Below are 23,439 nucleotides of genomic sequence, written 5' to 3'. Positions count from 1 at the left end.
AGTCATGCAGATATTATGCCTATTATGCCTCTATAATCATATTAGGATCCCTGCTGATATTTTTCTGTCGTTTTCTGTCAAGGGATCATTCATTTATGATATGCCGAGGGGAAGGGATGGATCTCTTAAGATCTATTCTTATAAGATTTACAAACACTTTAATAAGAAAACCAAAAACTCTTTTAATCTCATTTCGGACAATTTTCGGACAAAAATTTCGAGCACTTGGCTGAAACATAGACAGATTTTATTTTTGCCTAAATTACAGATTATTACAGATTTAATTTTCGCCGAATTAGACTGAAACAAATGAGTTTTACTGTACCCTCAAGGTTTTATCGATACCCCAGCCGACAAGAAAATAACAAATCCTATCAAGCCATTGCGTATGTTAATCAGTCAGTTCTCAACTACATTTTACTCTACAAAGGAGATTAGAGATACTGAAGAGGACTTTTCCATTGTGATGATTGACGATGAGGCGGAAACGACTAGCACCACTGGTAATACAATAATCTTGAAACCGGGCTTATATAATCATGCATTGCAAGTGGAATTTATCCTCATTATGTTCTTCATAAAAGCACAAAAAGTTTCCTTTCCTGTGATAAAAGAGAGCGAGTAAAGCCTAATCTGGGTTCAATATCTATCATGGTGATTGGTCTTGAATACATGTGATGGCATCACCCAACAAAGTACGTACCTAAAAAGTTTTCTACTACACTGAAAATATTTATGACGCTTAAAAATTTCGGACTGTTTTATCTTCGGACCCTTTTTTGTTCGAAATTTAAATCGTTCGAACTTTTTTGCAATGTAGGTTCGAATTACTTCAGTTACTGCTGAGTTACATGAACACAAAGCAGGTTTTGAGTCAGTAGTTTTATTCATTTTAGTCAATAACTATTTACAGAGCCCTCCACTGTTGGGAAGAGGACAATTTTATACATTAAAAAGCGATGTCACTGCTGCGTTATAAAGAGCGAGTAGTTATTACATGATGGAAACAAGGTTCCTCTAACCAGCAAACTTCCAATTCATCAACCTAGTGTTAAAAAAGTACATTACCGCTAGCGTATTACTGATCACTATATTACATAACTAGGTTGACAATCACTACATTGCGTAAGGATTTAAAATTTTCTTCAAACAAAAAAAAATTTAGGGAACTAAATTAAAGACAATAGTTTAACCCAACAATCTTTCTCACGACATTAACTCCACTTCGATGAAGTAAATCTAAACGGACTTCATTGAAAACAAACGTAGAAACGTTTTGTGCCATATTCAAATTAAGTATCTCTGCCAGTTTCTTTCGTACATTACATCGCGTTTATTCGTACCAGTCTCGTCCTGAGTCGCTTTCATTTCTATTCAAATTACATCTAAATTGACGCATTTGGCGAGCTACATTTAATCTCTACAGTTAACGATTAGTGTTAATATTCATAGCAGGCATTTTTTGATGAGTTGGTTATACTGAAAGCTAAACGGATTTAACAAATGTCAATATTACAAGCGCTCTATAAAAATAGGGTAATATCTGCATGCTGGATTAGAGAGTTCTCGCAGCGATAAAATGCTCTTAAAACAGGTAAAAGAGTAACGGACAGGAATTGAACGGTTGGTTCACCTTTGGATGTCCTATTTAAGAAGAATATACATGTATACATAATTCATTTCAATCCGGAGTTATAAGCCTCTGGCACAATGAATGATCGTTGACTTAAGTCTCAGGTGTAAATAGAACGATTCTCCGGATTATTAACAATCTGATAAAGGTTCACCCATTGCGTGCCATACACAAACAGAGTTTGTGTTTTTGTGTTGGGAATGCAAGATGTACAGCGGTCTTGTACTGTCCACTTCTACATGTAACATGTACAAAGTGTCTGTCATATTGAATTACTTTTTCTTTCTCTCTTGAGCACATTTTGGACAGTACCTGCAAGGAACGTTAAAAGATCAAATTTCTCATTATTTTATTTATTTTGATCAGTTCTGCGACAATGTACCTCTGTGCCGAGTACGTGTATGTTTGTGACCAACAAATGTACATCCTACCTTGAATACTTCCCACATTAAATATAACAAATTATTCTTCCTTTTATTTTAGGGTGAATGCACGAACGACTGACGCGAGAGTACCTGACGGCACTTCCCACCTCTCACTGTTACTCATATTTCAGAGAAAGCAGACAGTCTGGTAGACAGTCTATTTGTTTAATTAAGAATGCTATAAATGCACACTTTTCGGTAGACTGTCAATATTATTGGCAATTTGCCACAATGCCAGACTTAAGTAGCTTGGCAAAGAATCATGTGGTAAGTTTATCTGCGTGTGATCACGCAGTACTGACCCACACATCCCATAATGCATAAGAAACATTTTTAATTGAAGTCACAGTTGATACTAAAGGTGTTCTGAGCAATATAATTTGTCTCCTTTAAGAAAACAGCTGGCCTACACTTGATTCAAAGGATTCAGTAAAAACGATGTATGTAAGTTGACTGTCTGAATTACACTGTGATCACGCTTGCCGTAAAAGGTAAAGAAAAAAAAACACTTTGGGTGTCAAGATCCACTAGGCAAAATAACGTCTTTGCGCACAAGATCAGGAATAAGAATTGTGTGTTCTACATGTATTTTAGTCTACTCTGAAAACTAAAGGTTCAGTCAGGTATTCAAAAAAGCTACCACTTAAAGACATTACCTCCCAAGTAGTTCTTCAACAACAAAAGAAAATCTGAACTAACCATTTTCCCTTTGGCTTTGATGTCAGTCCAACACATGGGAAGTGAAACCATTCAATAGGACACTAAAAGTGAAACAGCAAGTTAATGTCATTAAATTCAGCGCCAAAATAGTCACACACGAAATTGTTTCCAACAAATGTAGCAAAATTATGACATAATGTACAACTTCAGTATGTCTGTCTGCAAACAATAAGAGCACTTCAGTATGTTCATCCCTCACATGACAGACAGAAAGTTGTACAAAGTGTCTTGTGCAAAGGCCAAACCAGAAAGATTTCCAGCCTGGAAATTAGGTCCTGGTGAATGACAATAGGGAGTACATTGATATCATTACATGCTTACCTCTGTGTTATCACAGCCAATCATTTCACCATATGATACCTGAATGAAACTCAAACAAACATCAGACTATGAACTGCCAGAAATGGTCTCTAGCACTTTTCAGCTATTATACTAACATCATTTGTAAGCTGATGCTGCAACAATGGTATCAAAATAATGCCCAAGTATTGCTGTACACATGGTGGTCAACATATTGTATCGACCAGGTTAGAACTAATTATGGTAAATTCAATCTACATTTATCTGGTCCTTCTATCTGAAACAATTTGGATGAAGAGACAAAAAGTTTATCTCCGCGTTTATTTAAACAAACCTTGACCAAGCAGTTTGTAAGTTCTTATGCTTAATGCTAGCTTAGTATTTTTTCTTTAAGTTACTAACGCTCTTAATTCAACAATGCTCTGTCTTTAACTGGTACTGTTACTACTTACATGTCTTTTTATATTTATATCTATATATATTTTTCTCTCTTTCTACAACCGATTTAAAGCGTAATAATTCTTGTAACTACTCAGCTCGTTTAGTTTTTACTATTTTGAGTAGTTTTTTTGCTTATTTAAGTTTAATGTATTCTTTTGCTGAATGATATTCCCTGTATTATGCAAAATGAAATGGTTGTTGTTGTTGTTGTTGGTCATTTTGTTCATAAAGCCAGTTACTAGTTTACAACACCTTTAAATTCGGCTTGAAGTGCTCTTAACCCAAAACCCATTGTACTGTAGTTAGCCAAAAAAAGGACTGAGTGACAAGTGTAAGAACGTCTGCGTACGAGGCTAATCACATACAAGATTACTTTCCAGCCTTGTCAGTATGGACATGATTTGATTTAACACCTGGGGTGCTAATCTACTTTGGGTAGCTCAAGGGACGGTGCTTACTGGGGACAGCGCGCTTATTTCTTTTTTCAAATGTATACATCTGAATTTGGTACACCACTTTTAATCAAGGTAACAGATACTTTGACTCAAGAAATGTAGTAATAGGGTCAACATTACGATTAAATCAGAGAACTGACCTCACAATTCATTTGATTTGTCTAATCAGCCGATTCTATGTCAATATCTCGAAGGTCACTTCAACTAAGGGCGTGCTTATTGGAAGGAAGGTGCTTAACAACAACAACAACAACAACCATTTTATTTTGCATAATACAGATAATATCATTCAGCAAAAGAAGACATTAAACTTAAATAAGCAAAAAAAAACTACTGAAAATAGTAAAAACTAAACGAGCTGAGTAGTTACAATTATCATGGCGATATTTATTTGTGCATCACTTACCTGATGACACAAGCAGTATGTTGGTTCATTGGGATCAACTGGCATATCAAGCACTTGAACCTCAGGTGCCAGAAGAGAAACAGCAATAGCAAGTGATTTGGGACCTTCAGACTCGACTCTAAAACACAAATTACAAACAAGTTCTTGTAATGACTGGTATCATTATAATTTGCTGAATACTGGAAGAACAGCCAACATTCTCCAGTGAAAGAGGCTTATAAACTAATGAAAAGAACAGTATAACAACATTGACCAAACCTTGTGAAAGCAGCCTTTTCACCAGGAAAAAGAGTGACTGAATTGGCCGCAGGTGGGAACAATGCATACACATGAAACGCAGAAAATTTCCAGAACCAGCTGAGTGAATTCTTAGAATACAACTGTACATATTAAATCTACATACAAATACCCTGTGTTGTAATAACTTCTTTTTTTCTTTTCTTCCCTTTCCAGGACAACATTAGTGATTGTAGAACTCCCAGCCTTATGTAATGTCTTTTCTTCTATTTATCAACTATTTGTTCATGCCATTTTGCCATGTCCGTATTTACGTGTATTTCTTTACAATATTGTATAAATAATAGCGAAATGTGTCGTTCAAATTCTCCTCAATTCTCTTGTCTGTGCAAGGTCTAAAACTTTTAATCACTGCTTGAATCATTTGAAAATTTATACAGCTCATCAATTTTGTGATTTTCAATATCTTCTTTTACGGCAATAGAGTACGGTTACCTGTAATAAACTGACACCTTTGAGAAATGAGCTATTTATATTATTAGCTTCTACATGTATATAGATATATATATAACTTTTGTGCAAAAATCTATTAAATGTAGATCATTTCTGCGGTAAGATAAAGAGTACTTGCGTCAGAAATTCAAAGAATAACAAACTTGACACAGTGCAAGTGACTGTAAAACAGTCTTTGATGGCGGAAGTTTGAAACCCAAGGGGCGGATCTTCAAAAACGCAAGAAGTGACCCAGTGAAGGAGTGATGGAGTGAAATCGCTCCACTGCTTCAACTTGGAAAATAATATTTTCCAAGTTAAAAGTGAAGAAACCTTACGCCCCTTCAAATACTCAAATTCTTCTCATTAAAATAAGCATTCTCGTGTGACAATCATTTTAAGTAGTCTGTAAATTTTATGGAATTGCCATTAACTGTAGAAGGATTTCATTTCATTGAATGTCTTGATATAATCAGCATAGCATAAATAATTGAATTTATAATAGTGGTGACAAATGAAAAATCATATACATGACATTAAGCAGATAAGCCAGTGTCCATATCAACAACTTGAAAATCATTTGCCTGTAATCTAAAAGTTTAGTAGTGTTTTAATTCTCATCGAGGAGATTTAATAGTTTACTAACTGTTACTACACCAATATTTGATTACTTGCATTTCTTAAATTTAACCACAGTGACCTGGTACACTTACTTTTTCTTTTTTCTTGCTGACTCCTCAGCATCTTTTTGCTTTCTTCTTCCACCTCCTTTACTTCTTCCACCTAGAACACAAATGAAATGCTGTCACAGACATTGTGATGGATATGCATGTACACGTACTGTAACCTATTTGTTTGCAGCTATGTTATTGGAAAACTACAAACCACAGGTCAGCTTGCTCGTGATGCTTACATATTCAAAAGGCAATAATTTCAAACGATTTACAGGTAGGAGTGCCATAATACAAAGTAACACAGAGCGGACCACATCACCATCAAGTACAACCCTAGCAACCAACAAGTAAAGACTACTGCCGTGTTTTACTTTCCTTGCCACCAGTTTTTAAGCGTTCAACTACAGTAACAGAAATTTTACAAACCCAATATTTCTTCTAGATTTGAGCCATGTATAGTTTTTTGGATCAGTATTAGTAGCAAAGATAATCAGGTAGTCTGCATTCACGCCAAACTGCCTCACTTTGTCCAACTTTATCCCAGGCCTGTGATAAGAAGCAACAGCACACAGGAGTATAGCTACTTCCTGTGGATGGGATGCTATACCAGGTTACTGCCCAGCAAGCAGAAGCCAAAGCTACCAACAAGCAAACCTGAGTGAAAGCTAACTACAAGCTAGGCTTCATTACCAGCCGCTGTTCGGGAAAGGAGCCTGTGCTGTGCTGTGCCGTGCCTGTCCTCCCCCGAAGGCACAACTGGACGTGTGAGGGTTCTTTTGTTTGTCTCAGCCAATCAGATAGCTGCCTGCAGAATTTTGTGGGGCATAAAATATCTCATCAGATCAATGGTGGATGGTCTGAAATTGATGAAAGTAGCATGCGAGAGATGTTTAAGATCGAAAGATTGAAAGATCTACAACTGGAAGTGCTAGAAAAGTTAGTCGATGGCCAAGATGTGGTCCTTATTCAGCTAAGAGGGTCGGGACGTGAGTCATGCACTGCCAGAACGTCAAATAACGAACAAAGTCAATACAGAGAGGGATAAACCTTAACATTGAGCTCAAGAGAGAAAACAGTCCGTGAAGCAAGCCAGAAGCAGGAGTGAAAGCTACGTGACTGTGTAACACCAAGCAAACCAGAGTGAAAGCTAGCTGTGAGCAAGCAGGAGTGAAAGGCATGGAAACTGCAAGAGCGCTGGAGTGAACCCTGCCATCAAGCAAACCAGAGTGAAAGCTACTACATGTAAGCTGGAGTGAAAGCTAACTGCAAGTAAGCTGGAGTGAAAGCTAACTAGAACTTGTATGGGCTAACCAAACTGCTGTTCAATACATGTAAATACCATATACTTTGTGTAAATGTCACTAAGATGTCTCGGTTGATCCCAGTCCTCTCAGGTGAGAGGGTTTTGGGAGTTTAAACCCCTAGCTCTTAGAACAGTACACTTTACATTAATTCATATTATCCAAAGAAGGATGAAAGAAAAGCTAATTAAAAACAATATAGTTTAGAATTAAACTACAACGTTACTTGACTTGCTCCTGCGCTTTGGTGTTGGTGATTCACCTGCGAGAAATGAAAATTTTGTATTTAAGTTACAAAGTCTTATAAATGAGGTGCTTAATAAATGTTTCATGACATTCTAAACCAACAATCTCACATGTACAGGCATGTTATACATGTGTACACAAATATGTAACAGGATATGACTACTAATCTCTCACAAGGAGTAAGGGCTGTCCATTCTCCAACTATCTGTCATTTAACCACTGGAGCATTGCAAACTACTAAACAGTAAATTCCTTTTCTATAACTGTTATTAATATAATTTATTAAAAGAACCAGCCTTTTACTAACATAAAAATTGGTAAAAAAGGAAAGGAATTAAATGGTTGTCACTGGCTAAAAATATGGTTATCGGACGTTTCGGCCACTACTGTTGCCTTCTTCAGCAAAAGATGGAAAATGCAAATGTTAAACGGCGTCCTGCAGGATGCCGTTTAACATTTCCATTTTCCATCTTTTGCTGAAGAAGGCAACAGTAGTGGCCGAAATGTCTGATAACCATATTTTTAGCCAGTGACAACCATTTAATTCCTTTCCTTTTTTACCAATTTTTAACATGCCTGGCTACACACCGAACATTTTTTTTTACTAACATGTACATGTACAATGTATGCCTTCACTGACAGGGAAAACAGCATAATTCAAGAACACCAAAAACATAATCAAAAATAGCCTTCTTATTATATACTGTACTAACAGTGTTTTATCAGAAATTTTGTAACAAACCAGCAAAGAAAACCACATTGTGTTGAACTAAGTCATTCAAAATGAGCTCAGTCAAATGATCAAAACTGAAAAAAACTTACTTTCGTAATCTGAAAAACCAGCTTCTTTAGCATGTTGTTCTTTGAGGTCTGATTCAAATCTGGCCAAGTCAGCATCCAATTTCCGTATGTGCTTATCAACCTTGAGGAAATAAGAAATACATCTGTACTGAATATACAACACCTAAACAAGGACTTAATGATTAATAGCGTCACACACAAATGACATCACAAAAATTTAAATGAGATTTTACTGTCACGCCAGTAAAATATAGTTAATGGAGTATAACGTACGTTCTGAATGAGCCGTTCATGGCGGCATCACTTTCTATAGAGCTATTGAGCAGTTATATTCCAAAGGTCAGCAAACTGTAAGCTTTATTGTAGCTAAACCTAAAACATTGTAGCTTTGTTACCTTCTGAACGTTATAACGTACCATAGCATTGGTGCAAAGCCTTAAAGCACTATTCATGTTTAAGATGTTACACATGCTAAGGTAAGCTGTTCAGTAGTACAGCCTTTTCTACTGGCTTACAAGCAGATGAAAATCTCCATATAAAAGCTCGGACAACTGTTCAGAGTCCATTTTGAGTTCGTCTAAGCAATGTAGCTATTACTTATTGTAAATCTATCGTTTAATTTTCGCTCCCTCCCTCCCTCCCTCCCTTTGGAGACGAGGTTGGTCATGTATTCCTGCATAATAAACAAAGGGTCACTCCTGTGTGGTGCGGTTAAGTCTGCGCAGCGACTTCCCCCAAGCTTGTTGTTTTTTCATCGCCTTTGAACATCGCTTGCTAACTGATACTCTTGTCTGATCCAGCACGTACTGTCTGTCATTCAGCTTGTAGTGCTGGGGAGATAAGTGAGGTTGTTTTGTCACGCTATTGCCGGAAGTCGCATGGGCTAACCAAACGCAAGGCAGTGTTCCCCCATTAACGCCATCACAAGTTGTTTGTATTTGAGTAATAGCTCTGGTTCAATTACAAGTCGCCACGGTTAACTTACTTTCGCTAGGAACAACAACATTAACCCCTGGTGTGACTCAGACAAACAAACCATTTCATGCACTACTTCTTTGAAAGCAACATATGGAACAATGGCGCTCATGAGTAGTAATTTCGCACGTCGATGGCCTCTCTGGCTCAAAATGTTAGAGAAAACTCCCAACATAAACCCTTGAAATAATAATAATACAGAGATTGAAAGAGAGCGGCAAAGTATGATGGTAAATACAAAGGCTGTTTATGCATCGTTACGTCCTTAGTAGACCTTAGGAGAAAAAATATCATATGATTGTACTTGACATTCAGGTGTATCACTCACAGGAAAGCCAGCAAGCCAGCAAGCCAGCAAAGAAATACCATAAAGAAATACCATAGATTCAATCCGATTTTTTGCCTTGCTGTGATGAAACTGGCCCACTCTGTCTTGGCACATAAAAAACAGTTTTAGCCCTGTGCTATTTATGTTACACGTATTGCGCCAAACATATCTATGAAATATATACAGTTGAGGTCTGCTAACAGTCACAGATTCGTTTATGTGGTCGAATAAATGGCTCTATTAAAGTCTAGGTCCTCTATATTGCACAGTAAACCTAATTCTACCATGCGTTTGGAATTGTCTCAGGTATAATAATTATATCCTTCTGTTCTACTGTATTCGTTTGAGTGGATGGCTCAGGTTGTCAAATTTGGGAATTTCTGGAAATAAGTCAGCTCATAAGACTTCTCTTCAAGACCAGGATAAACAATGCATAAGTTTCTTCCGCTTCTTTGTAATATGTTTCCCTGTGAAGTTTTCTGATCGGCTAGTCGCAACTGCCATGCTAAATTACTTCTTGACATCCAATTCCTGATGGTTTTGAGATCTGTCCGACTGTCACTGCGGCTTTGTAAGATCCTCGAGCAATTTGTGACATTTAGGCTCTTTTTTGGACACCTTGAATCCGTTTTACATCACCCATGGCAGAAGTGTTTGCTTTCTAACATTTTTTAAGCTAAGCAAGAACCTAGACCACCAATCCTTCCTTTTTTGCCTGATTTTCTGGTCTAGAATACAACCTGCCCATACAAAATCTTCTACCGGACTGTAATTCTTGTCTGAGTCACGTGGGGGTTCTCTGGTGATGTAATCTATTTTTAGAAACTGTGTGTGATGCTATTGCCTGCCAAATGAAAAACTCCAAAACTTTAAAATTACTTTCTTACAGTGAGTTTCATTTTTTTTCTGACAGTACTAAACTCAGGGCTGTCATTAAGTTTTGAAGCAGCCGTTGGATGTAAGTTATCACCCCTAGCAGTGAAATACATGGCCTATGGCCATGCTCCAAAGGCCCGAAAGGGCCTGAGCATCTAGGGGGGACTGGGGGCATGCCCCCCCCCCAGAAATTTTTTGAACATGAAACCCCTGGAAATGCATTTTCCTGCTTTCTAGGGCATGAAAATGGCAATTTTCCTAATCAAAAATGCTGATAAAACAGAGTGATAATATGTTATAGTACATCATCAGCAAATAGTGAAATAACATCTTAGTTGCACCAAACTATGCAAGTGGTCCTTATTGTAGTACTGTTTGTTTTTCACAATGCGTAATTTCAAATTCATGCACCTTAATTTACAGAGATCAAATGAATAAAGTTATAAAATATCTCCAACAGACTTGAGTGTTCCTTGTTTAAAAAAAAATAAATGACAGTCCATAATCAGCAATATGGTTTGATGTTTGCTAACAGTTATAATAATTCGTTATTATGGTCAAATGCATAAAACGGGAATGAAACCGGAAATAAAAATCATAATAACATCTCTACATTACCGAGCTATCTTACCGTTAGAGGAGCTCAAATAAGGTGGATCAGACATTGAACATCTCTTTCCGTTACAGTGGTAATAAGAATGAAATGCTTTACCATTTCTAGACTCGTGAAATTTTTCTTCCACTCTTTGTAGCATAATACTCAGTTCTACAGGCTGCCCACGTGCGGCTGAAGTACTTGCAGTACTTGAAGCTGTGATTGCTGGTATTTGTTGACCGCCTCGACCGGCTGTTTTGCGAGCTTCCTCATTTCCATCGGTCCGTTGGGATTTAGAAAAAAATCTGTCGATCCCAGGCTGTTTTGACGTCGGTTCTTTTCTCTTATTCATATTAAAACATAACTTTCTCTACACACGCGCGGGACCAAACACGATCGATCAGCCTGGACAACACTACATCAGTCAGCAGAATTTCTCAAAAGGTAGGAGCAGCGCATGGCGTAATAAGTTTTGCTGCTTAAAATGGCATCTAAATGTAATTCATGACGATTAAGCAAACTGAAAGTTCATCTCCAGAGTAAAATATAAATAGTAGAACCAAGGAGGCAAGACACAGAGAAACAGTTATGTTTATTTCAACAGGTAAATGTTTAAAAATAAATTAGGTAAGTGTGGCATGTTAGCACCATCAATCGACATCTTCACCCGTAACATCGAGTGAACTCAGCCGTAACAGGTGTTACGGGTTACGGCCCTTAATGACAGCACTGCAAACACTTAAGGACGTTTGCGTTAATTGTTTCTGCGCATCCTTACTGCGCACGCAAATTCACACGCCACATCATGCATGAGAGTGTAAGAAGAGTAATAAAATGAACAATGATAGGAAAGATGGCCATTGCTACAGCTTTGCCTGGATTTAACAATCTTGGACGTTTGGTGACCCCTATTTTTCTTTTGATGGATCATTTTCTCTACCTATTTTCTACCTTAAATGAAAAAATGGAGAAAATCTATCGACTAGAAGTTTGAATTTTTTGCAAAATGCACCATCAAATTCCATTCTTTTAAGCTCTTCGTTTATCTACAAGTGGGATGGTTTCAAATGCCTCTTGAAGGGTTAAGTTTTGTGAAAATGTTGGTAACATTTGGAATTATTTACACATCAGACCCATTTCTACAATTTATGACTAAGATCGTTTGCCTCTGTTGACTCACCCTCGTTATTTTTAACTATATAAACCTCTGTAGACCATGCTGAATTATGTGCGGCAATTTTTCAAAATCAGGGTAGTTTTCCACACACCTTATCTCTGAAATGAAGTCAGTGACCCCCAATTTTTTTTGCATTTCTGACACAAGTACCTTATTACATGAAATCTTCACGACATGTTAATTTCGCGATTTTGAGGTTCGCATATTTCGCGACACCTTAATTTCGCGATTTTGCAAAAATTTTGCATTTTGACTCACTTTAATTTTGCGTTTTTGAATGAGACACACTTTATTTCTTGGTCAATGTTATTTAACATGTCCCTGAATTTGATCAAACAACTTAATCAACAACGTCCAAATAAACAGAAACGCAACTGATTATGTAAACAGTAACAAGAAAGATGTTGTCACAGTGTCTACAAGGCAATTGAAAGGTTTAAGCAAATAGTGGAGCCAGTAAATGAACAGTTTGAGGATTGTACAAAAGAAGTGCTACCTGGAGTGGAGACGGAAAGCAGTAGTGATGAAGAGGACCAGAAAATTACCATAGAATAGTTCAAAATGATTGCTATAAATGTGTGTAATGGTAATAAAGTGGCTTTTTTAAATTATTGACGTAATGTGACTCACTTAATTTTCGCGTCATGTTAATTTCGTGACATTTAATTTTCGCATCACTTAAATTTCACGATTTTTTTTAAATCACAAAATTCGCGAAATTAATGTGTCGTGAAAATTTCATGTAATAACGTAACTCATTATCTGACTACAGTAAAAATTTGAAAAAAATTCTATTGAATGGAAAATGTTCGCGTGAACGTCCTTAAACCTCACTACTTATCTCAAACTTAAGGCCCTATTTCCCTTGTAGGCAAAAGGACATGATAATGATGATCTCAAACTTAGTTATATCTCACTCTCTCTGCAATGTTCATGTATCTCAAATTGATGCCATTTTCACTTTGATATGCTTTTTCAGCCATTTCCTTCCTCAAACGGTTTTTTTATTCTCTTTGAGAGTTGGAAATAGCAGGCTTCAACTGTCATCCCAGTTTCTCAGTTTTCAAGACTGGGTATGTGTTTCAGCAAAAAGATTCCACATTCACTGTTTAGTCAGGAGAAACTAGATGTTGAGCAACCATGGTCATGCAAAGAAAAACAAGTGTACTTACTGACCATTTCATATGTTTGCATGGCAAGCTGAACTTTATCATCCCCATATTCACGACTCTTAACAAAAGCATTTTCAATCTTCTTCAAGTGCGATGTCCTATTAGCAGCATCCATACTCCGCACATTAGCCATATACTCTTCTGACATTGTGTTTATTTCCTTTGACAGATCTATAAATCAAAACCAGGCAACTAAATGTAAGCTACTGTTTATAACAAGAATACATGAAAGTATGGCCAATGCCCACTCACAAAATTCCATTAAAAAAAACGTAACAGAGAGATTAAGTTTGATGTTACATCAAACAGCAAAAATTAAACTTTTGCCGTCTGTCTCCAGCTGTCTGTACAGAAGAGTGAAAATATTTGTATTTGTGCTGAATAGTAGGAGACATTTTTCTATTTTTCTGTCATCTATTTGAGGATTACAAGACAAAATAAAAAATCAGACGTAATCTCTGCCGTTTCCTATCTGCTGTAAATGTCATGCTTAAACTCTCTAATGTGAACTTTCTTTTGCTGGTCTGCATGGCCTGACATGTAAGAGTAGCCCACCTCTGAATTTTTATCATACTCAAACAAAAATTAAAAATAAAACAGTGACAGGCAAATAATTCAATGTTTCCTTATATCAAACAGTAAGGTGCAACTTCGTGGACAAAATAGTTTGTATCATTCTGTACATAATTTGCCTCACAACATGACAAAATGTTACTGGCTTTCTTAAACATTCAACGCTCACTGTTTAACAATACAAATGTATGTTATCGTTTACTTAATAATCAACAGTCACAACATTATTTTGCTGCTCAGGTAAAGCAGCAAAAATGTTATTAATGTTCAATTGTAATGTGTTTTGAGTTTACTATAATTTTATTTGTATCATAGCTTTTCTAAGAACAGTAACACACAGCTATAATTTATGGGCTGCTGGTGAAAGTGAGAAAACTTCTGTTGAAGCCTAAAGCAGCTAAATTTACATTTTCCTCTCTTTAATGACAGAAGGAATTTATTAAAGGAACTTTTGTTCTAATCCTTATTTCAAACTTTAAGAGTTCAAATATTCAAAACAAGACTTGATCTGAAACTCTTAATGTTGATTGGATTAACATTTGGCTGCAAGCCAGCTGGCAGCCTACAGGCACGTAGACAGGGTTCCCTTCATGTAAGTTATGACTTAATTTTTGTTTTCTGCACTTTTTCAAGCCTCTGACAACACCAGAACAGGTGAAAGATGTGTAGGTAATTGAGTAAAGTGGAGGAAAACATTACTGCTGAAGAACAATAAGAACTATTTCTAAAAGCAGTTTAACTTTTACATGGAGGGTAATCCTCCAAATCCTAACGTGCTGCTGACCATGCCTGGTAAGTCAGGCTTAAGTAATCCAATCAACATTTGAGTTTAGGATTGAGTTTCCTTAGAATCTAGGAAGACCTTACAAGGTCATTAATGAACAAAGATGTTTAGATCTTAATAAGATTCCTGAGTGCCAACACTCTTAACTACATACTACAGGTTCATTTTGCAGCAATTTAAATAAGAGTTTAACTTGATCACAATTTATAATCCCTATTAGAAGTTAAGAACTTCTCAAGTAACATTCCTATGATACCTGACAGGAATGTGCAAGGGACCAATCCTGTGTGATGTCTCTGAAGAAGGATGTAAAACTCAACAGTGGAAGAGCACAGTTTGTATACAGGAGAGAGGGGTTATATTTTGAGACCAGGTACCAAGGGCAAAGTTCTACAATTAAACTTCATTGTCCTACAATATGCCTAATACATTATGTTCCTCAGCCAACATGCAATTTGTACTTCTAAATGAGACCAATTCCAAAGGCATTTTAGAAGGGGATTTACAACACTATAAATGAAACAAGATTGCAGGAGTAGAAATCCATCTCCAATGTCCCCCTCGCAAGAAACAAATGATTGATTCATAAAATTTATTAAGCTTATATATAACTCAAATAAGTTCTTATTAACAGGGAAGGATTTGCACTGAAAAATCTGTAAATATCTTAATATCATTTACATTAATAATAGTCTTGATAAGTTCACACAAGGAATTCTAACCAGAAGGGGGCAAATAACTCCTTTTGCTGGTCACCTTTCTGTGAACTTTACCTCAACACCTCATTTGCCTTAATTTGCTGTCAACAATAGAAAACATGTTCACAGATTGCCACACATTTTAAGTGATCCAAAAGAGCAGGTTTTAAGTTATTAAATGGGCAAGCGACTCATTGACATGAAAGATTCTGTACCGTACAGAGGTTCAACCCTGTGACATACTAAAACATACAAACATGATAGCCTTGATATAGTGACCTTAGGTTGAAAATTAACTCTTCAGACATTTTTAATGACTTTTTAACTTTCAAGGTGATATCTCTGTCAACTTGTAGTTTTAGATTCGAAGAGTTTGTATATACTTGATTTTAGATTTTTAGATTTTCAATGTAGTTTTTTCTAGCTATAGTTTATAAATAGTTTAGCTTTAAGTACAAATGACCCCAAAAGCTTTTTAGCTTTATTACTCATCATTTTAAAATAAAGGCTATCTATCTATCTATCTATCTATCTATCTATCTATCTATCTACCTAAGTTGAGAGGAGTGCTTGTGCCACCATGTGACAAAAAATTGTGCCAATGGAGGGTACATCTGTGCAGGGGAGTTGCTTGAATTTGTAAAGAAATTGTTTTCTTCCATCTAGCTAATAAGCTAGTTTAGCTTACCTTGAGTTCTCTGGTCAAGTTCTCTCATAAGAGTAAAGTTCCTTTGAAGTTCAAATGGAAGGTTCTCAATACCTGAGTGATAAAACAATGCATGGTATGAATCACAACAAAAACACAACTCACTTAAATTTTTACAATCACTGCAAATTTCTTGCCTGCTAATTGGTTACTTTTCACTGACAGACAGATGATGTCATCACAAGTTTTGTCCCACCTTTTACAGGCTATTGAAAGGTGGAAAATTGCAATATGTATGAAAGAAGTTTAGTCAGGCTGAGTTTAATGTACGTTTATAAAACTCCAGAAGTCTATGGTAGTTAGATAATCAGTATCAGTATCAGCAGCAGCAGCAGCAGCAGCAGCAGTAGTAGTAGCAGTAGTAGTAATAGTAACTAGACTGAGTGGAGTACAATTCAGGGAGAAATTGCGCGAGTAATTTCAAAATCGGACAAGCGCAAAGCTCAAGGCCGATTTGAAGTTAGAAGTATGATTTCTTACTGAATTGTACTACACGAGGTGCACTCCAAATATTACTAATTAATAGTATCTATTTATTAACAAATTTGGGAATTAAAATGTCTTTAGAAAAATTCTTTTGAGCGAACACGTCTGTAGCACTTTTCATAAGTTTTGAAAGCTGTAGGAAACATTGCGAAGGAAGCCAATAAAGCGACGTAATCGACATGGGAATCATGTGGGTATCCAATTACAAAAAGTTCAAATTGGATACCTGTGATTGGACACCCATGTAATTGCGTGCCGATTACATGACAAATAGGTGCGCAGAGAACCAATCACGATCAAGAATTTTGTTATAGATACGATTATTAGTATTATTATTGTTATTATTCTGCAATAAAAAACATTGGATGCAACATAATAATGTTCACTAATATATCTGATAGGTTGAAATCTTACAATATTAGCTTATAAGTGAATATATGAAAGATTATATATTTGAACTGCAGAGAAAGATATGAAGACATGATTGATCATTGCAGTTATACATACAACTTAAGCAGTTGTGAAATTAAAGCCTGAAAAAAATTCAGGCCTGAACAGGATTTAAACCCATGACCTCTGCGATACCGGTGCAGTGCTCCACCAACTGAGCTATCAAACCACCTGGGAGCTGGTCACTTTGTGAGTTCGTAATATACCCGAAGATGGTGAAGAATACAAGTGAATATATGAAAGATCGTATATTTGAACTCCAGAGAAAGATATGAGGACATGATTGATCATCATACTTACATTAGCTTAAATATTAGCTTAGCGTACTTATTCCTTTTTACATGATGTGATTGATTAAAGAAATTCAGTGTCATGCAATTTAATAGAAAAATTCAGGGTGATACATGATTGCAGGAAATCAGGAGAGTAGACACAGCTTCTGATTGGTTAATTGTGAATTTGGGTATGGTGAGCCTGAATATCACTTAGGTTAGCCTGAATAATGCTTAGGTTAGCTTGTTGGTTAGCTCTCAACGATGGAAATGATAACCCGATTCGGTTAAAAAGTCTACAGTCTATATGTTACCCTCAGTCTGCATTTTACTCCCGGTCTACAGTCTGTAGTCCGTGTTTACACTAACTGACTATAGCGTGAAAAACTCATACTAGTCAATGTTTGATGTAGACCTGTGAATAGAATAACTGGTTTATTTTGCTGTGTTCAAAATAATTTTATGGGAGTGGACTAAAGTTGGCAATAACTCAAAATGCTAACAAGAATTTTGGAATGGAATAAAGGATAGTTATAGAAATTCAGTTTTTTTATTCAAGCCTCAAGTTATTGTATGTAGTTTAAAGTTCATGATGTCGTGAATTTCAGAATCATTTTGGCTAGAACATATTTTGGTTCTTTAACACTTTTACCTAGCATTTTGAAGTAGACACTAATTGTTTTGATTTTTTTTTTGGTTGTCCTCTTAGTGACAATAAATTCAAACATGTAACGTAATTGTCAAATGAGCCTGTTGATCCTTTGGCTATGTTTGCTAGTTCCACTGAGCTATTTTGACAGTGTTATGATAAAATTTATCACTCATAAGAGGGCAGACGCATAAAAAGCTGGCCGTAATTTGTAAATTTTACGGGGGAAACCCCTTACACGTCTGCTGTCATTGACATTTAAGTCTCAATAAATGTGAGAGCTTTTAAAGTCGATAATTACATTATATACAAATACAGCAATATACATGTAAACGGACGTAGTTAATCAACATGGAAATGAGCCTCAAGTTTACTTGAAATCAAGTCGATATTAAACACAGCTCTTAAGCATAACTAGCTACTAATCATTGAAGTGAGATTCTTGCATTTACCACACGAATTTAACACAGTACCAAATTTTAGCTTTATAGCTCAATCAGATTCCACAATCTATAAACGACTTTGCGGTTCGACATAACGTGTTAACTTTGCAAAAGAACACAAACCTTCAACAGCTGTCGATAGGTAGATCGATTAGTTTTTTTACCAAATGCAAATAAGGGTGAAATGGTCGAATTGTGGCGGGATTCAGTACTTACTATCAAGGTAATGTTCCAGGTACATATTCGCCGCCATGGCCCCGAATCTCGTCCCTGGATTGTCCTATATCTAAATGCTGCCTTTTAAAAAGGAAAAGAACGTTTGTTTTGACAACAAAGGGTTGCAATATTAGGGAAATAACCGTAGATTCAGCCCGGCTTTTCACAGCAACGTCACTTTTGAAGACTCTTCTGCAGCCATAACACCGAGAATAGTATCATGGGATGTTGTCACGTGACGCTAGTGGCGGGTTCATTCGCAAGAAGTCCCGCAGGCGCGGGAAAAAAAACGATCGTCAAGAACTGTAAAGAGTAGACAAATGTGTAGGCTGAAAAAAAAAAAAAAAACGAAACAAAAAAGTTATCCACAGTTGATGCGTGAGACACTTACATGGGTATAAACTTTCAAAAGGAAATAAAAATTGAAAACTGATAACGTGGAAAAATGTCAGTGTCATCCCGTGAAAACTCACAAAAGCATATCTTCTGTGGAAGTGAAGAAGGGCTATGCCCGACATGTTGACATTTTTCTACGTTATCAGTTTCAATTTTTATTTTCTTTTGAAAGTTTAAGAACTGTAAAGGCCTGTATCGAAAGTGTCACTATTTCTAAAGGAGCTGGGAAATGGATGAAAAATGCCCCAAAACCAAGTCATACCCCCCTCTCATTAAGCAAAAATTAATTTCAACCCCCCCCCCTCACATAATGATAATATAAAGGTTACCCGCCGCCGGCCTCCCCCCCCCCCCCCCCCGCACAACCCACTTGAAAAAAGTCTCCTCCCATTGACTCCCTCATGCCTAGTTTACTTCTTGGAGTTCGTCCTCCGATCCGGTACAAACATCACTTCAAATGACTCTTCGACGTATGTCGAACAGTCATTTGAAGAGTCATCAGAATCACTGGACTCTGAGCTTGTGTCGTCTTCGCATGAATTGAGAGAATCCTCATCTTCTACAGCATCTCTGGCACTAAGGTTCCAGCGTGCATGGGTGAGAACTCGATCAATCAACTCAGCCTTGCTTCCACTTATCTTAAGACCTTTTTGCTTTAGATACATTTTCAGCTGCTTGTTGGTAAGCGCTTTTACATCTCTTTCAATTGTCCAAGAAATTAGCGGACAAGGGTTCCTTTCTCTTACTCCTTTTTTGGCCTTTGCATTCGGGAACTCAAGGTGCTGTACCTAACTTTTACATGTAGTCTCGTCCACGTTGTACTGGGAACATAACTCTTGCTAAGACCTTTCTTCAGATAGGAAAACAACAGTTCATAGATCAGAACACCTTAGAGTTGATAAATTTGTCAGATTTATTCCAATGTTAGCATTTATATTTGAACTGTAATAACTCTTCCACTACTTTTCCACTATGCAAAAAGGAATGAAAAAGTAATGCCCCCCTTGTATGTATTAAATTTTACATCCAACCCCCCCCCCTCTCTCTTGTTATCATTTTCTCCTATGCCCCCCCCCCTCTAATTTTCCAAGCCCCCTTTCCAGGTAATTATTGCACAGTCCCTTAGTTGGGGCACAGCGCGAAAAACAGTGCGCGAAAAAGCGGTCACTCCAAAACGCAGACCATGCAGACCATGCAGACTGTGCAGACTGAGTACTTTTTTTTTCTTATTCTTGTTTTTGCATTGATTTTTGACTCGCATATCTTTTGGTTCTGTTCAATCATATATCGGAGTGTTTGTTATCCACAGGCCGCGCAAACTCGGTGGTATGTGACTGTTGATGTGTTATAGATTTACAAGGGAAACTCCCTTTAGTCCTAAAGATGCTTAAGTAAAGCTATTTTAAAATGTAGAAATAAACTTCACTTGTAATGTAATGTCACACGTAACATGCGCATTTTCTACTCTTGGTGTACAAAGTGTATTTCAAATGGCTGTTGGAGTGTGACTGCGATCACGCCAAAAAAGCCTAGCGCATGGAAAGATCGATCACAGAAAACCGAATAGCATTTGAAATTCTCAGCGCAGTACGGTTGCCGTGATGAGTTGATGGGATGGTTAATTTATCTGTCCTTATGGCAGTTGTCTTTTTATGCCGATTTAGGCTACGAGTGGTCCCTCTTTCGCTTAGTCCATCGTGCGTGACGCATAACCTCGAAGAAAAAATTTCATGCGAGCATTTTTTTTTCCTAGTCATGTTCAACTAAGCGAAAGAGGGAATCAAATACTCCTAGTCTAATGGTGATTCTGTGCTTTGTGAAGCAAAAGCGATTTGTGGGACGAGGTCGCTTAGAGTCACCGTCCTTGCTTTGTTTTACGAACCAGTTAAGAGGAGAACGAAGACTAAGAAAATCGAAAAAAACAAAACAACAAATTGGACAAAATAAATGAAACCTCAAACTCGTCGAAAATTGACGCAATTTGCGCCCAGAATGTATGGAAGTTTATTTTTATGCCTAATTTTAGTATATTTAGGACCAGTAAAGGGAATTTCATATAGAAGGTCTATTAAACGCGTGAATCAACAGTCAGATGTTGAGCTTGTGCCGCCTGTGGATAAATAACAAACATTAGGACATACTGAACACTATTTTAACACTAGAAGCGAAAAAAGTGAGTCAAGTGTTAGAAAAAAAGTACTCAGTCTGCACGGTCTGCACGGTCCGCAGTCTGCATAGTCTACGTTTCGGGGTGACCGGCGAAAAGCACCGTTTTTCGCGCTGCGCCCCAACTAACTAACTGAACGCCTGAAGAGGTAAGAAATCGAGCGGCGAAGCTCTGAGACGAGACCTCACAAGTCTCTACCCCGCCGGATGGCTACTCAGAATGTGAGCCTGCTCGCAGGCTACACAAATATCGGCGTTTCGAGACTTAAAACCAACAATTAATGACAATGCTAGCAGTGAAAAGCTGTCACTTTATTAGCTATCACCTTTTGTTTTCCTTATTGTTTAGTTAGTTACCAGTACCTCGCTTTGTATTTTTAAGTTTTAAATCTTTCGTTTTTTTGTAACCGCCACTTCTGAAGATGCGTGCTGTAGCATGCGAAACGTCAAGAAAATTTTAGATTTTTGTTCCAAACCATGCGTAGTTCATGTGTTATGTTTGTTGCCGCTGTTTGCATTTTATTTCTTGTTAAATTGAAATGGCCAAAGAACAAGAGTGTTTAAAATGGGTCTTCATTCTTTGATTTTAGCGTTTTTTCCTCTAAAAACATGGCCCGATGTTTCCTGTCTCTACCAGAAATATTGAGAAGGTTGATGTTTGGGTGTGTAGGTGGTCCATGAGGAGGTCGCAGAGGTGCTGAGTCATTAAAAGAATAACTTCTTATCAGCAGCTTGATGGCATACCTTGTGACTAAATCCAATATCGGTATAAACACTTGGATCTTGGCACAGGCATGGAGCTTGAGTCATCAGTCAAGGGGTGTCCGGCGGCAGGGCAGCCTGGCAGGTTGAACACAGCATGGCTGAAATCAAATCACTTGTATTTGATTAAGTACTTATCAATGAAGAGCTGACTGCAGACAGATAAAATCTTCAGTCAAACACATTGCTGAGTGCTGCTGCCTGCTGGTACAGCTTGGGAGTTATCATCCATGTGATAATGATGGTTATTTACTCTGAGACAACTGGAGATGACCCCACACATTTATTTCACCAAGATTTCAGCCTGCCCATAAATAAACCTCTCACTTTTGTCCTTTGAACCAAGATCACTGTTTAGATTTTCAGGGTGTTACTAAAACAATAATATATAATCTAATGAGATAAGATATTCGTGTAGACAGGGTCAGTCAGAGATGATCACTTAACGGTGGAATTTTTTTTTTCTGTCCATGGGGTACAAGAACGTTTTGATCATACACAGACCTAGCCGGTATCGTTTTAGTGTTGGCTTGTGACCCCATCACAGGAGAGGTACTGTGGGAGTGCAAAATTCCTGTAACAGCCCCAAGTAAGCTGAAGTAGTCACTTGATCTAACACTTCCAAGCCACAACTCAATCCCGGGCTCCAAGGGTGTGAAAAGTTCGATGGGAAATTATAGCGCTTCACAAGTTTCACGCCTGTACCGTGACCAAGTAAATTTCACCGTAACCGTAAAACAATAAAACAATGACTGGAACTATTACAATAACCAAGTTTTTAGATGTCACCTTTTAATAGTCCCCTGATAACATCGTTTCAAAATGTGGAGTGATTTGAGTTTAACTGACTGTCTCGCCTTATCAAGATCCTTCCAGTCAAGAGGAAATTTGATTACGCACCCTGAAGTGAGAGCTTGTAAGAATGGCACTCTCAAACCTGACAGGAAACGAAAACGCGAACAAATTGACATAGAACATGAACCTTGACTTTTGTAACAATTATGCTAACTCAGAGACATGCAGTTTCACACGGCGTTTGCGAAAGAGATTGAACTCAAGAGCTTTCCAATCAAGCTTATTATAAACAAATTTCTTATGGACAGCGTACTGGTCTGTCCTCCCTCCCCCCCTCCCCCCCCTCCCCCCACCAAAAAAAACCAAAACAAAACAAGAACTTCGGTGATGGAACGTAGTCTACCCTTTAGAAAGCTCTAAATGTCACTGGTGAATATAACTCTACAAATTCACGAACTGTCAATGTTTTTTTCTGTTTCCCAAGACTCTTGACCACTGATTTTTCCCTGGTTGTTTAAATCCCTCGAACTGTCAGTTAAGAGGAATTTAATTACAGGCCATCATTTATTACCTGATGGTAAAGCTCGTTATAGTATATAAGTAATGCGCACAGTAAATTAACTGGACGTTTGCGTTTATCAGTGCATTCCATCTAAAAACGTGTAATTTCACCCTTTTACGAGAACAAGTAGAAAGAAGCGTCTTTCCATTACTGTAACAGCCTACAAAAAGAATGAATTATGAAACGAAGTTTTTCTCATAATATCATCTATCAATCTGGAGAAAGTT

The 23,439-nt window shown here is 37.2% G+C and overlaps 1 protein-coding gene across 1 annotated transcript; it reads right to left on the bottom strand.

Annotated features, from left to right (window-relative positions):
* Window positions 1-867: 867 nt before the first annotated feature.
* Window positions 868-18,745, bottom strand: LOC145481702 (inhibitor of growth protein 5-like). The gene is made up of 10 exons (XM_081460227.1): window positions 18,532-18,745; window positions 15,998-16,069; window positions 13,259-13,425; window positions 8,153-8,252; window positions 7,311-7,346; window positions 5,823-5,892; window positions 4,381-4,498; window positions 3,100-3,138; window positions 2,758-2,819; window positions 868-1,945 (listed from the first exon to the last, which is right to left on the bottom strand). The coding sequence occupies exons 1-10, from the start codon at window positions 18,566-18,568 to the stop codon at window positions 1,906-1,908; spliced, it is 741 nt and encodes a 246-aa protein (XP_081316353.1). The 5' UTR covers window positions 18,569-18,745; the 3' UTR covers window positions 868-1,905.
* Window positions 18,746-23,439: the final 4,694 nt, after the last annotated feature.

This window comes from Orbicella franksi, chromosome 3, assembly GCF_964199315.1.
Source record: "Orbicella franksi chromosome 3, jaOrbFran1.1, whole genome shotgun sequence".
NCBI classification, from domain to species: domain Eukaryota; kingdom Metazoa; phylum Cnidaria; class Anthozoa; order Scleractinia; family Merulinidae; genus Orbicella; species Orbicella franksi.
The sequence above is the reverse complement of the archived record's forward strand: the minus strand, read 5'-3'. Positions and strand labels throughout refer to the sequence as shown.

Excerpts from the sequence above, each read along its gene's own strand:
- LOC145481702 (XM_081460227.1), bottom strand. The coding sequence starts at position 18,568 with ATGGCGGCGAATATGTACCTGGAACATTACCTTGATA. Across the intron at positions 16,070-18,531 it reads CCTGGAACATTACCTTGATA|GTATTGAGAACCTTCCATTT; the intron begins GTAAGTACTGAA and ends TTTATCACTCAG. Across the intron at positions 7,347-8,152 it reads TGGTTTTTCAGATTACGAAA|GTGAATCACCAACACCAAAG; the intron begins GTAAGTTTTTTT and ends CATTTCTCGCAG.